Source organism: Microchirus variegatus (assembly GCF_963457635.1).
Source record: "Microchirus variegatus genome assembly, chromosome: 1".
NCBI classification, from domain to species: domain Eukaryota; kingdom Metazoa; phylum Chordata; class Actinopteri; order Pleuronectiformes; family Soleidae; genus Microchirus; species Microchirus variegatus.
The window spans coordinates 35,431,732-35,447,791 of NC_139802.1; the positions used below are offsets into that span (position 1 = coordinate 35,431,732).

Consider the following 16,060-nt stretch of genomic DNA (forward strand, 5'->3'; position numbering starts at 1 on the left):
GGTGTCTGATTATCGAGTTTCTTTTGTTTGTTTGTTTGTTTTCTCTACATCTGTGTGTGTGTGTGTGTGTTAGTGATTCAGATAAAGTGACATAATCCTTTTTTTCCGCGTTTTGGTTTCCACTTGTGAAACATGCATCGGTAACATCGGCAAATACTGAGGATGATGGTACGGAAAGAAAAAAAAAAGAAAAAATAACGAAGAATTTAAGGCTTTTCTCGATGAGGACACGTAGAGCATTTACAGGAACATTTACAGCCAGGTACTGTACACACACACACACACACACACACACACACACACCCACACAGTCACGCAAGCTTCTCCTCCTCCTCCTCCTCTCCGTCCAACACACAAACACGTATGAAGCCCCAGCACGCACACATGCACGCAAAGTACATACAGGAAACACGTGGCACACGTCAGCCCAGTATGTCCAAGTACACGGGTGAGGCCTTGGCGAGGCTCTGGAGCATGCTGTGGATCTCCTTGATGTTCAGCCTCATGTACGGCTCCCTCTGCCAGCAGCCGAGCATCAGATCGTAGACCTCTTTCGGGCAGGTGCGGGGTCGCTGCAGCACGCGGCCCTGGGTGATGCACTCAATCACCTGCAGGACACGGGGTTATCAGTTCATATTATTGTTAACGAAAAAAAACACAGTGAGTGTGAGAGTGAATGGTTGTTTCTATATGTGGTCAATGTGATGGACTGGTCCAGGGTGTACTCCACCGATTGCCCTATGTTAGCCGAGCACCCCCCCCCCCGTGACCGTCATGTGGAGGATAAAGCGGTAGAAGATGGATGGATAATTGTTACAAACTTTATTGACAATCCACCCTCACAAAACTGTCTTTTTCTGTCCAGTATGTGGTTTAAAAGTGTTTGTCCAGAGTCCAACAAGAGTCCAGACAGAGCAACACTGCACTACACTCTTGGAAATAAAAGTGCTAAGTAGAACCATACAAGGTTCTTCGGCTTGTCCTCATAGGGAGAACCCTTTTTGGTTCCACCTGGAACCCATAGTGTTACCAAGAACCCTTTTTAAAACCCTTTATTCAGGAAAGGGGTTTTGAAGGGTTCTCTGGATCAAAATGGTTCTTACTGGAACCATTAGTGTTACCAAGAACCCTTTTAAAACCCTTTAAAAGGAAAGCAAATGGTTCCAGGTAGAACCTCAGCCCTTGTAGAAGGACCCTTTTGGAACCCTTATTTCTAAGAGTGTAATAAAAGCAAGATGGCTGCAAACAGGTCGGTGTTTGACTGAAAACACACACAAAAAAAGCACCCACAAGGATTTTCACAATGAATTCCTCAGTCAGGTCTGATAGTTTTGCTTGACGGAGACTATTTTCAGATGTAGAACGCAGCAAACGCAACCAATATTGCATAATGCACACCACAGCATCACTTAAGTGTTTTTTATCCTGGATTTTGGCCTAAAGACGGAAGTAACAGGCATTTATTTTCACCATCAACCATGGCCAAGTATTCTTGCTCTCTCTGTGGTGGAAATGTTTTGTCTTGTATATTTTAGTGCCTAAAAGGAATACTTTTACTCAAAGTACTTCATAGAGAGAAGAGAAGAGAGTGCTGTCATGTGCGGTTTCACACCACCATACGCAGCCAGGACACAACATGCCGAGTTTCACCGTTTCCTTATGGAAGAGAAACAGCTTCCAGTGATACTTTTGCATGACGAGCAGACGCTTCAGGGAAATCCTGGCCTGGCCTCGACGCGCAACTAGCAAGTTGTCAGATCGACTGCGAAAATCGCACCTGTGCATTGACTTTATGACTGTATGTAAACTTGTGTCCTGTGCGAACCCTGAAGGCCAAACAGAGGCAGGATAATAACATTGACAACAAAAATCACACACTGCGGCTTTAAAGCTGATATCGACTCTAACATGGACACATTGGGACAGGAAGTGTCCCACTTGTATATTGGGACGCAGACAGCAGTCCAATAGAGCCTCTATATATGTTTGCCACTTAAAATGTCCAAATGTTTGAAGTGGCTGATAAAATCAAGACATTAGTCTGAGAAACATACAGAGTGAATTCAAGAAGCAGTTCAAGAGGGTACACTCTCAGAAATAAGGATTCCAAAAGGCTTCTGAAAAAACGTTTCCTGAAGGAAAGGGGTTTTAAAGGGTTCTCTGGATCAAAATGGTTCTTACTGGAACCATTAGTGTTACCAAGAACCCTTGGGAAACCCTTTCTTCGGGAAAGGGTTTTTCAGAAGCAAATGGTTCCAGGTAGAACCTCAGCCCTTGTAGAAGGGAACCCTTATTTCTAAGAGTGCATCATCATACGAGTTTGTCCTTGTGTTTGAGTGAAGGTGACTGAGCTGCGGGTGAATGTGTGTGTGTCTCTGTGTCAGACTCTGACCTCGTTGTTGGAGAGCTGGTACCAGGGCTGTTTGCCGTAGGTGAAGATCTCCCACAGCACCACTCCGAGACTCCACACGTCACTCTCTGTGGTGAACCGCCTGTACATGATGCTCTCCGGGGGCATCCAGCGGATCGGCAGCATCGTGTGACCGCCCACCTGCAGACGTGGGGGGGAGAACAGTCGCTCAGTTTCAGAAACCAACAACCACACAGAGGTTTTCACACACGAGAGGCAGACGGGGTTATATTGTTAATAATTCTGGATATGTTTTCAAACATCTCTCTTTTCGTAGCTCAATGTTGCTGTTGCCTCCATCTGTCTCGACATACAACATATCACTTCCTGTGTGCAGCTCTAAACACTATGAAACTACGAAATACAGATTTGTGGAGCTGATTGACTTCATCAGCGTAGTTTGAACTCATTTGACGCTAATAATTTATGACTCTAAATATTTAAAAGTTATACACTACAGCTTTAACAACAACTGGCTTTCTGTTGTTTGTCAAAAGGCGTTAACTTGTTTACCAACACCCCACACTAGAGGGGAATGGGTGTCTCACAGTCTGAACAAAACACAGTTTGACCAGATTAACCCACTATCCATCATCATATGAGTTTGTCCTTGTGTTTCAGTCAGGGGCCTCAAACCCGCTTCCCCCCCCCCAGCCGATGTCCTGCAGCCCTACACTATTTTAAAATTATAATGAAAACTGGCCCAAACTGACCAACAGTGAACAATAGTTTTATTATAATATTAATAATGCATTAGGTTATATTTATTTGTCTACATTTTTTTTCTTGATTCCATTTTATTTCTTTGTTTTTGTCGATTACAGATTAATTTTGCATCATGAATGGGTTTTATTTTGTAGTGAACTACAATGTCAAAACAAACGCTTTTACTTTGAAATGGTGTTCAATTCGAACCCTAAATACTTTAACTGCAACATCATGATAAAAAAAAAAAAAAAAAAAAAAAAACAGCCTTTACAGTGTTCATCAAATTTCTATAATAGATTCAACAAAAACTGTTTAAAATTCGATTATACATTTTATGGCGGTCAGATTTATCACCTCGCCTACATAGATTCGCCATCTCCACCTGAGCATTTGTCAGGGTTTATACCAAATAGAGATATGTAATCATGACATCCCTAAACTGACACAGAATATCTGATGTTTAATACACATCTTTTCTGTTAGAAAGTCTTATTAAACTGCCGTATGAGAGGGGAATGTGATATGAACATATAGACTCACAGCATAATTGTAATCATACCTTATTATTGTAATTATTGCAAATATTAAACTGCTAAAAAAAAAGAGTCAAAATTGACCTTTTATGTCGTTCTATTACTAGTACGTCATTGTAAAGCATTTCTACGCAAGGCTCCTTTTATTCGCCGCTAATCTTCTGTAATGCAGTGCAACTGCAGCGCTTTTCTCAGCTGATCTAATTTCTGACATGATTTCCTTTGATTTGCAGCAGCGCAGCCGTTGAGACGGCGGCGTTCATGTTCATGCCTCTGCCGATTGATATCGGGCGATACGGCGACAGGCGCTTTTCATGTCGATCGTATCTTGTGCAGGGCGAAACGTGTGCTCACATTTCCTGACCCGCGTTTGGGCAGCAGAGGGCACTGTGTAATTCTAACTGGTGATATGAGACACTCGGGGAGGAAGGAGGAGGAGGAAGCGCTGAAGAGTAAATCCATCTGCTTCTCAACATGACACATTTTTTATTCAAACAGTTACTGTCCGCAACAGCCACTTACTGTATAAGAGAGTGTAATCTTCTCTCAGTGGATAATAACAAGCATGAACCTCCGGTTTTTATATGATGCTGATTATGTTGTGTATGTTGATGAAATATGAACGTATACGTTTGAACGTATGCGCATGTGCGAGCGCAAGAGACCAAAGTGTAACACAACCAAAAATGACTCACTCTGTAATAGTCCGAGCTGTAAACATCTCTGGACATGCCAAAGTCTCCGATCTTCACCATCAGGTTTTCTCCTACCAGGCAGTTCCTGGTTGCCAAGTCTCTGTGGACAAAGTGCTGGGATGCCAGGTAAACCATGCCAGCAGCAATCTGTTGTGCAATGTGCAGCATCTGGGACTGGGTCAGCTCCACCAGGATGCTGTGCTGCCCGTCTGCCATTAACACAGCATCAGGACCATGGGACCTGCAGGGAGGAAACTCTTGATCAGGGCCTCTGTCATCACACCACTCCATAGTTTTAAAACACACAGTAATTATGATTTAGGGTTAGGGTTACCCAAGGCAAACATGTCCTAGGTGAGGGACCACAGGGTCTTTATATATTATATATACTATATAATACACAGGGAGGGTTTTTCCACAATTCACTAGAGAAAATTAATAACAGATTTTAGTCTAAACAACAAAAAAAAACCTATTCAGAGGTCATTGTCTTGGACAGAACTGTGCGAGCTGTCATTATTCTAAGCAAAGCCAATAATACTGACTGTTGCTTCATCATCTCACAGTACAAAAAATTCTCCGGGTTCTCCGGTTTCCTACCACAGTCCAAAAACATGCAGATTTGGGGACACATTTGGGGTACACTGGACACTCTAAATTGACCATAGGTGTGAGATTGAATGGATGTTTGTCTCCATATGTGTCCCTGTGATGGACTGGCAACCTGGTCTGACCCCGGCCTTTCGCCCTATGTCAGCTGAGATTGGCACCAGCGCCCCCTGTGGCCCTCATGTGGAGGATAAAGCGGTAGAAGATGAGTGAGTAAGTCTGATAACTATATATTGTGGTGTTAGGTGAAGCCTTTATACACTCTTAGAAATAATGCTAATACATATAAGGTTCTTCGACTTGTCCTCATAGGGAGAACCCTTTTCAGCTCCAGGTAGAACCCTTTTTCTACCTTTCAGGTACAACCAAGATCCATTTTAAAACCCTTTATTCAGAAAAGGGGTTTTAAAGGGTTCTCTGGATCAAAATGGTTCTTACTGGAACCATTAGTGTTGCCAAGAGCCCTTGAAAAACCCTTTCTTCTGGAAAGGGCTTTTCAGAAGCAAATGGTTCCTGGTAGAACCTCAGCCCTTGTAGATGAACCCTTTTGGAACCCTTATTTCTAAGAGTGTAGGAGACCATGTATTATAGACATGTGGACACTGTGGGCTGAAAGGATTAACGGCCAAAAATATGATCTGAACTGAAAAGACAAATCTCTCTGCGGTTTTCAGCAAATGTCAATATCTGCAGATGCCTCCTACCTGAGAAACTTGTTGAGGTCGCCGTGCTTCATGTATTCAAACACCATGATGAGGGGGTCGCTCTCCACGCACACGCCGTAGAAGGTGACGATGTGTTCGTGCTGCAGGTTGGTGAGGAGCTCGGCCTCCCTATAGAAGTCCGCTCGGCCGCTCTCGCTGGCCTCTTTCAGAGTCTGAGCACATTGAGCGAGAGGCACGCGGGTGAGGAGCATTATCCACATGCAGCCCGGTGAGCATTCACAAGTGCATTGATTATTTTTTGGTACCTTGACCGCCACGTGAATCTTCTCCTGGTCTGGCGTCAGGTTGTAGCACTCGGCGAGGAAGACCTTCCCGAAGGCTCCCTCTCCCAGCTCCCGCTTCAGCACGATGTTGTGTCTCTTGATGTGCTGCACGACTTCAACACAAGCACAAGGAGACCAATCACTCTCAAGGTCACATGTGCATTATTGATTGTTACAGGCAATTAGTATAGGGGTGAACAATGTATATATATATATATATCTTTGTTAACCTTCATATAATGTCTGCTACTTAAGATGTCCGACCACCTGCTAAAGAATAACTGAATTTCTTGCATGTGTATGAAGAGCAAACCTTTGACGTTTGGCTTGATAAATTATTCAAACGATCAAAAACACTGGCGATTGTGTTTCAATGAATCGAAAAACCTAAAAAAAGACCAAACCTTTAGGTTCAGTCTGCCGCACTGCGCCTCTTCTAAACAAGCTTGTGTTTCTGAACATTATCTGTATGTTCTCTGTCCTGTTCCATGTCAAGGAGGAGTCAGTGTGACAGTGCGGCAGGAAGTTGACAATAAATCTGGCGTCCAGCGGTGATCCCTGCATGGATTTATCAGAAAAGGTCCAGGTTACCAGGCATTTGTTGAGCACGGCGGTAACTCACACGTGTCAGATTTCAGCATGCTGCCGGTGTTACGGAAGTACTGCGGGTTCTCAATGACAGGAATCTTTGTCATCCCAATGATCACTGCGTCTGGACCCATCTCCGAGGACGATGGGGTGTTGTTGCCATTGGAGACGTGATGAAGAGGGCTGGCGGAGTCATCGTCATTACTGATGACTGAGGAGGAGCCTAGGGAGCCAAATAGGAGGAGGAGGATGGAGGATGGAGGAGGAAACAGAAGGAGGAGAGTGATGAGAAGGGATATGGCATGAGGGAGGAGGTAAAGGTGGACCGTTGGAGGGAGGAATGGGACAAAAATGGGTCTCACACATTCCTGTACTAGTTTTTACACTGACACAGCAGTTCATTTAACTCTCTACCATTTTTTTTTTTTTTTTTTTAAATGTGCCATTGTAAAATACACTTTCCTGAAAGAAAGGGTTTTCCAAGGGTAACACTAATGGTTCCAGTAAGAACCATTTTGATCCAGAGAACCCTTTAAAACCCCTTTCCTGAATAAAGGGTTTTAAAAAAGGTTCTCAGTGGAACCCTCCAAAAAGGTCCCAGGTGAAACCTTTATAAAAAGGTTCTACCTGGAGCCAAAAATGGTTCTCCTATGAGGACAAGCCGAAGAGCCTTATTTGGTTCTACTTAGCACTTTTATTTCTAAGAGTGCAACTGACTGGAAACACATAGATCTACATTGGCTCTGTTTGATGATAACAAAATCAGTTTACTAACACCTTTCATTCAGGTTTTGTCTCAAATTTGTTTCGATATGAACACGTTTTGAGGAATAACCTTGACTGTAATGAGAGAGGCAGAGAGAGAGGAAAAACCATGGGAAGACACATATCGGTATGCAAAATTGGATATCATTTTTTTTAGCAAATCTGTTCACCTTTAATACCAAACTTGGAGTTTCTTCCATATTTCAGGATGATCACCATGAGGACACAGCCGGTCAAGGCAACTCCTGCGATTCCCACAACTACATAGACCTGGAATGACACAAAAACAACAATAAAACATCCTACTTACATGTTTTAGACCAGTGGATCCCAGATTTAGGCCACACTCTTAGAAATAAAAGTGCTAAGTGGAACCATATGAGGTTCTTCGGCTTGTCCTCATAGGAGAACCCTTTTTGGCTCCAGGTAGAACCTTTTTATAAAGGTTACATCTGGAACCCTTTTGGAGAGTTCCACCAAGAACCTTTTAAAGGGTTTTAAAGGGTTCTTTAAAACCAAGAACCTTTGAAAAACCCTTTCCTGAAGAAAGGGTTTTTCAGAAGCAAATGGTTTCAGATAGAACCTCAGCCCTTGTAGAATGACCCTTTTGGAACCCTTATTTCTAAGAGACTTCTATGCTAGTAAACATTTTTTTTTTTTCAAAGCCACACTAAAATGTTTAGATTTTTCTGGTTATAACCAAAATGTTCAAATTGAATCTGTGTCCATATCACCACACATCACTACAAAATCGTATCACTTCTTCCTCTGCATCCCCAGAAAAAGTCATCCCAAGTCTGTTCTTGACTTTTTTTTGATTTACGCCCCTCACAGCCAGACGGGAAAAACACAAACCGCCTTGGCAAACATTAACAACACAACTGTTTATGTGTTATGTTGGAGTCACGCCACCGTGACACCAACAAAACCAGCGCTCTAGACGGTAAAGACGGCTGATGATCACTTACGGCAACGCTGTCGTCCAACGGAGGGAGTGTAGGAGCTGGGGGGGGGGGGGGAGAAAGAAAACAACTGTCAAACAAAAGCTCAGACGACTATAACTGCTGACTGGAGTGGAGTTTAGTCAATATACGTACGACTCGTATCTGGGCAGAAGAAAAGTCACAGGCCATAGGAGGAGGAAGAGATCATAAGTTATCATTATAACAATTATAATTATTATTCTTTTTTTTGTATAAGTGAAATTGTTACTTACAGTAAAAGGTTGGAAACGGGTCGTCTGTTAGACAGAAAAAAACCAAATCTTTATTAGTTGCCACCCTGATAAACACAAACTAGCTTGAACAATGTTACTGAATCACACTAATAATAAACAGCTGTAAAATAGAGACAGACCGGTCCAACCTGGTGGGTCAATGAATTGGGCAGAGACTTTCTTCTCGTCCCAGCCATACTCATTCTTCGCCACCAGCCTGTACACGCCATTGTGGATGTGCGTGGGGTTGACCAGCTGCAGGCAGCCGTGGTCCTCGTTCTCAGTGGAGAGGTGGATCTGGGTGTGGATGTAGTCCTGCTCCTCGAGAGTCTTGTTCCCGTGATACCACTGCAGGTCGGGCTTCGGGTTCCCCGTCACGCTGAAGGGGATGCACCAGTGGTGGTTCTGCTCGGGCTCCAGCAGCTGCTGGATGGTCGGGGCAACTGACACAGAGGCAACAGTAGAGGAAGAGTAAACGCGGTGGTGATAGGAAATCAACACCAGGAGGAAGCACCGGGCAGGAAAAAATGGACATTTACGGGATTAAAGATCAGACGCGGTACGGGGGGGGGGGTAGCTGGAGAAAGACGGATCACACGACGTTTGAACGGTTGACAGGAAAACATGAGAGACGGGAATGAGGAGAAATGTCGTACCATACAAGAAGAGGAGTGAGGCAAGGCACGAGGAGGAAGAGTTATGAACAGGAAACATGGAGAGTCAATAAGATTTGCAGAGAGACAGAAATTATAACAAACTGAGGAGCCTCCTGCTTCTACTGGAAACACACACACACACACACACACACACACACACACACACACACACACACACACACACACACACACACACACGGAGACTAATAGATGGCACTTATAAGATTATCTGAGAGGAAATGAGGCAAACCTCCACAGAAAATATCATTTTTAAAGACGTATGCTATGATGCTAAATCATTAACAGTTAAGTTATAACAGAAAAGGCCTTACAGAGAATATTGAGCTGAATGGTGGCCTCCATCTGACCGACCATGTTCTCAGCACTGCAGATGATCAACCTGCCGTTGTCTTCGGGAGACAGGCCCGACAGGGTGAGGGTGCTCTCTGTTTCCTTTGGTTCAATCTGTAAACACAGAGAACATCATCACATGCATTATACCGGTGTGTTCTATTCACGTAAGAACTGCTGCTGCTGCTGCTGCTGATCTGAAGACCGGGAAACAGTCAACAAAACAGCATCTCCACTATATACTGGATTATGATTGAGATTGAGACTGTATGAAAGTAATTAAGAATCAACAGATTGATGCTGTTTAATTAAGAGTACAGAAATAAGAGAACATGGCATTTTGGTCTGTACAGTGTATACCAGGGGTTCTCAAAGTTTTGATACCTGAGGGCCAATTTAGGAACCCAACATTGGACTGAGGGCCGCCAAAGGAAAAAAAAGAAAGTAAAAAAACAGAAAGAAATCCCATTTGTAATCATTTTAATGACCAGATTGCAGTTCTACAGTTTACACTTATTGGTCTGTATCCAGTAATGTCCAATAAACACACAAGCTTAGTTGCAATGGATTAAAACTATCAACTGTAATTCATTGCGGGCCGCCAGAAATGTTTCTGCGGGCCGCCATTGGCCCGCGGGCCGCACTTTGAGAACCAATGGTGTATAATAATAATAATAATCTCTTATTCCTGTTTGTTAATTTATATAATTCTGCTTTTATTTGTCCGTTTCTTTTTTTTACTTTATTAATCCCTTAGGGAAAGTCTTTCTCTGCATTTAACCCATCCTCGGAAGCAGTGGGCAGCCACACTGAGCAGCACCCAGGCGCCTGGGGAGCAGTGGGAGTTGGGTACCCCAGCCCTTTGACCTGGTGGGGACTCGAACTGACAACCCTCCGGTTACAAGCTAAGTGGAAGCACTTTTTCCACTTGTAAAATACATTTTCAAAGCAATGAATCACTCATAAACTAAAATTAACTAACAAAATGTACTCAAATAAAAAAAATAAGTGATGACTAGAGAAAGCACTCGGAGGCTGCTCCTTGTTTCTCACTGAGTTCATACAGATGATCAAGATCTGGATTTCAACCAACACACAGTAACATAGACCTAGTGTTGGTCATATTACATGAGTTTATTAAAAAGTTGAAAACTCCCATCTCTTGCAAGGTAAACAATTGTTTCCAAAACACGGATCCAACCAAACCTCATCAAACCGGGGGGGGGGCTAGCGAGGCTACGATTAGCATTAGCGTAGGGCTAACATTATACAAGCATGCTACTACTTTGCAGCTAACCTGGCGAAAGCTGTTACCAAAGGTATGCTAGCGAGGATACGATTAGCATTAGCGTAGCGCTAACATGTTATGTTAGCCTTTACGTTCCTTATCATGCATTACCGTAACTGAAAAATCTTCCTCAGCTCCCACTATAGGAATACATACTTCCTACGGGCGCTGCACTAGTACATTTAAAGGTGTTGGAGTGTGTAATATTTAGGAGGGTTGATTGGCAGAAACTGAACATATGTATGTTGAGATAAGAGTGTTATCATTCTGATTAGTTTTTAGCCTTAGACTAATCCTGTTATATCATCGCCATCATCGTCAGCTTTATTTAAAACAGGGAAAGACCGTCTCTTTTTCAAGGCCGCTTTGCAAAACCACATCTCACATAAAAGACATTACGCAGCGAAAACAGTCACATTATTATGATCAGGTGGACAAGAAAAGTGTAACGAAGTCGCATTTTGTCACAGGCAGACATTAACAGTCGACGAGAGCGCATTCATTCGCTCATAGGGTTAGGGTTAGGTGAGAGAGTTACGCGTCATCAGGTCTCTTGTGAGGTACGCTCTCAGGTCTGGACCAACAGAGTTTCATGTCTTTAGACAAGAGCCTAAACTTATAGTTGCACTTATTTGAGGTTTTTAAAAAAATAATTTAAAGTCATGACCTTGGAAATCCCTCAGAAATATAATTTCTTTCAGGTTTATGTATATATGTCTATATGTAGATATAGATATATCTATATCTACATATATACATGTAGTCCAAAAATATGCAGATTTGGGTATTAGGGTAATTGAACACTGTGTCCAATTAGGGTGTACCCTGCCTTTTGCCCTATATGCCAGCAGGGATTGGCACCAGCAAATCCATTCCCCTGCGACCCTTGCGTGGAGGAGAAAGCGGTAGAAGATGGATGTATATATTCAAGACGACATATAATCGGACAGCACTGGGATTAAAAACAAGATTCGAGAGATGAGACTTTACGTTGGATTTAAAATAAAAAACATCAGCAGTACACTCTTGGAAATAAGGGTTCCAAAGGGTCCTTCTACAAGGGCTGAGAAACCCTTTCCCGAAGAAATTGTTTTTCAAGGGTTCATGGTAACACTAATGGTTCCAGTAAGAACCATTTTGATTCAGAGAACCCTTTAAAACCCCTTTCCTGAATAAAGGGTTTTAAAGGGTTCTTGGTGGAACCCTCCAAAAGGGTTCCAGGTGGAACCTTTATAAAAAAGGTTCTACCTCGAGCCAAAAAGGGTTCTCCTATGAGGACAAGCCGAGGAGACCTTATCTGGTTCTACTTAGCACTTTTATTTCTAAGAGTGTAGTGAGAGATGTCCCGGTGTGGAATAGGGGACTGTTCCAGAGTTTTGTTTTGTTTTTTTCGGGCAGCAAAAGAAGAGGAAGCTCTGAGAGACAAGGACTCATATGAGCTCATATGAGGAGGAGCTAAGTGACCTGGGAGTTGAGTAAAGGGTTAGGAGGTCTGGCATATATTGACGAGCTAAACTGTTAAGAGCTTTGAAGACAAACAGTACGGCTTTAAAGTGGATTCTGTGAGGGACTGGTAACCAGATTCAAAGTTTCAAGCGAGGCTGACAGCACTCAAGTCCAACCACTAAATCTTAAATTATTATTTTTTATATGTGTGTGTGTTTAAGGCTAATGCCTATGAAAAATAATGTTGTTATTATCATCAACAGACCCCAGTATCTTGGTCCATCTCTTGATAAGACTCATCCTCTTTGTCCCACTGTGGTGCTCAGCCTTGAATCTTTTAATTTCTTGTGAAGATGTAAATCTTTAGGGGAAGATTAGAGCCTTCATTTTAAAAAAAAAAACGGGCTGAGTCACTTTCCTTAAAGTGCTGGACGCTGTAGAGGACACGACTCGGAGTGGAATAAGACGGCGGGCTCACCTCGTGGTGGGTGGAGAGAATATCGAGGTTCCACAGGATCTCGGGAGTAGGGGAACCTGTGGCGGTGCACACGGCCCTCACGTTACTCCCCTGCATCTTGGTCACCATCTTTGGCGTGACTTCCACGATGGGAACCACTGTGAGACACAAACAAACAGACAGTCTTAAGGTCGTCTGGTCAGACGTGAGACTTCTCCGAGAGACGATCACCTCGCGAGACATTTGTTATCAGATACGCGGCGCTGCTTATTTTAAACTCGGGTTACCGCAATCTGGCGGAGTGAGCGTGACAAAGGGCGTCGTCTCTCCTCTGTCGTCGGTGCATCTCAGCTCCTGACCGTCGCCTTCTTCCTGGAGCCTCAGTTTGATCCATAGGTTCTCACAAATACAATCCAGAGGGTTTCCAAACAGCAGGAGCCTTAAAAAAAAGTCAAAGTCATCGTCTTACGCTCAAAGTAGATTCATATAAGGTTCATCGGCTTGTCCTCATAGCTCCAGCTCCACCTGGACCCCTTTTGGAGGGTTCCACCAAGAACCCTTTTAAAATCCTTTGTTCGGGAAAGGGGTTTTAAAGGGTTCTCTGGATCGAAATGGTTCTTACTGGAACCATTAGTGTTACCAAGAATCCTTGAAAAACCCTTTCCCGAAGAAAGGGTTTTTCAGAAGCAATTGGTTCCAGGTAGAACCTCAGCCCTTGTAGAAGAACCCTTTTGGAACCCTTATTTCTAAGAGTGTATTTTGCCTTAGAGAGAGCTGTATTGACTGAACATTATCTACGACTGCATGTGATACTTACGGCAATGTTGTGTTGAAGTTCTGAAATGTTCTCCAAGACAATGTTGATAGATTATTGTCTCTGAGATTTCTAAAAGCAAAAGAGATAATAAAGTTAAAAAAAATTAATAATTCAACAACTCCATCTCCAGTGTACATCAAGACAAAAAAAAGAAGAAGCTTCTTACACATATTGAAGTCTTGTATTATTAAAAAATGCATCTGGTGATATAGACGTCAGCCTCGTCTTCGTCACTGTTCTGTTTGTAAAAGTAAAAGTGAAAAGTGATAACTCTGATTTGTCTGTGTTTTCACCAGAAACCACGTCCACGTGAAAACACTGAAAAACACAGGGTGGTATACTCACAGGTTTCTGAGGTTTATGTAGTGCCTCAGACTGTTGTCGTTGATGTCAAACAGTCTGTTTTGATTCGCGATGAATCTGTGGAGACAATGCAGAAGAAACAGCAGTCAGATGCACTGATGGTCTTTAAATGAGCTTAAATAAGCCGACGAACTTATATAACTTTTATAAAAACTAGTAAAAACTGGCTTCATTTCCTTTTTCACTACATACGGGGATTTGCCGTGTATTGTTGCCGTTAATGTCCATAACATTTATATATAATCTGTAGTCACACTGGGTCAACACCCACAGATGGGTCACAAGAGATGTTTACTGAGCTGCCAAATAAAGTTGCAGAATTTCTTCCAGGAATTTCCTGATTTACTAAATAACGCATGCATACAATGAATTTGATTCATTTGGAAAGGGTTGGTTTATTTCTATGTTGTGCATTGGCTGCATTGGTGGGTCTCCAGATTAAAGGTTATAGGGAAACACTGATCTAGACTTCAGTGACCCTCATGTGGAGGATAAAGCAGTAGAAGATGAGTGAGTGATCTAGACTTTTCATAAGACAATATTCAATACACCTTTTAAAACAACACAGATACTCTAAATGTATTAAAGCATCTCCAGCAGGTCTGAAGGCTCTGTGCTGCTTCAGAACTTCTGGCCTGATTCCAAAAGTTTCCGATTTGAAATGTCAAATGTTGATGTGATGTTTGCTGGATGTTTTAGTCAAAAACCTGATGTCCCTTCAGACAAAGTGAGCAAAGAGAGGCTCACTCTCTTATACTGTATGTGCTAATTCTTTTTTGGATTGCAAAAACGCAGCATAATCATGTGGACGCACGGTAAACATCCATGACACGTTGCTGTGCCAACTATAGAGTCTCCCTCAGTCAACTCACCCACTCTCGCCTCCACAGTGGGCAGATGCGATGAAGATGTGTGGCTGCTGTGTGTGTGTGTGCGCAGGGTTGTACCAGGTGTACTCCGGCACATCAGGCCTCCCCACACACACACACACATACACACACTGACGCAGATAAGGCTATGGGCACATAACTGTGGGCACAGCCTATCACCGGTTTGAACCAAACCGATGTGTAATCTGGCAGAAATGTGGTCATCGTGAAATGTTATCGAGACCCTTTCACATCACCAAAAAAAAAAAAGAAAAGCCGAATCAACACCTCAGAGTCCGCGCTGGGCCTGAACATTTACTCCATGCTCGCTACCTCTGGAGCTGTTTTTGTAAAGGAAACACCGACTAATCCAAATGAGCCTGACTCACACTCTCGCCACCATTACGCACACACACACACACACACGGACGTCGGTAGTGGCACGCGCAATCCCCTCCACATACACACACACATACTTGGCTGCATGATCTGACAAACCCAAACCTTGTATGTAAATATCATTGTTGAGTGTTTGAGATTAAGAGCTGTAGCTGCTGACCATGAAGGACAATTAAACCAGTCCTGTTGTTATTCATACGTGATCATTTGATTAGTAGTAGCTCACGATAACAATAATAACAGCCTTCGTGTATTATTGCGACCCGTCGCAGGTGCTCCTTTTTTTTTTCTTTTTTTTTTTTTTTTTTTACGCACTGCATCCTAACAAGTCCACGAGCTTGTCTTGCACGGTCGTGTTCTTCGCACACTTACATCTCGGTGATGTTTTCCATGTCATCTAACGTGAGCATGGGGAAATCCTCGATCCCGGGTTCGGGATCAATACAAACAATCCTTGAGATGGTGCAAGTGCACGATGCGGGGCACGCATCGCTAAATCTCCACAGCCCCGTGAAAAAAACCAAAAACAATCCAAGACGAGCCATGCCATATTCCCCCGCGCTGGAGTCCATCGCAGGTCCAATGATATCCCACCAAACCTCCCAACACAGAATCTGGTCAAATGTAATTTAGTGGTAAGATGTGTTGTGTGTGTGTGTGTGTGTTATGTGTGTGTGTCCCCCCCTTCCTCTCCGCCGTTTGCCGCCGTTTATCTGACCAAGGTAATAATCCTTTCGACGCCGTCGGTGAGGAATGCGCACAGCCCACGGTTTTAATATCAAGATGCCATGGACTGGCCTTCCCGTCTCCGCAGAGCTGCTATCACACTACTGCATATCGATGCCGTGAAGCAAAGGTGTCAAGTGCTCCGTCCTCCTCCTGCTGCTGCTGCTGATGCTGCT

The 16,060-nt window shown here is 43.3% G+C and overlaps 1 protein-coding gene across 1 annotated transcript; it reads right to left on the bottom strand.

The window, feature by feature from the left end:
- Positions 1 to 422: 422 nt before the first annotated feature.
- On the bottom strand, positions 423 to 15,730 carry ntrk2b (neurotrophic tyrosine kinase, receptor, type 2b; the record flags this gene model as incomplete). Its single annotated transcript, XM_083895571.1, has 16 exons — positions 423 to 608; positions 2,393 to 2,551; positions 4,347 to 4,587; positions 5,660 to 5,832; positions 5,926 to 6,056; positions 6,566 to 6,754; positions 7,467 to 7,566; positions 8,265 to 8,299; positions 8,632 to 8,955; positions 9,501 to 9,633; positions 12,732 to 12,868; positions 12,998 to 13,149; positions 13,528 to 13,596; positions 13,694 to 13,765; positions 13,873 to 13,947; positions 15,531 to 15,730. 16 exons carry the CDS (start codon positions 15,728 to 15,730, stop codon positions 423 to 425), a joined length of 2,376 nt encoding a protein of 791 aa, XP_083751697.1.
- Positions 15,731 to 16,060: the final 330 nt, after the last annotated feature.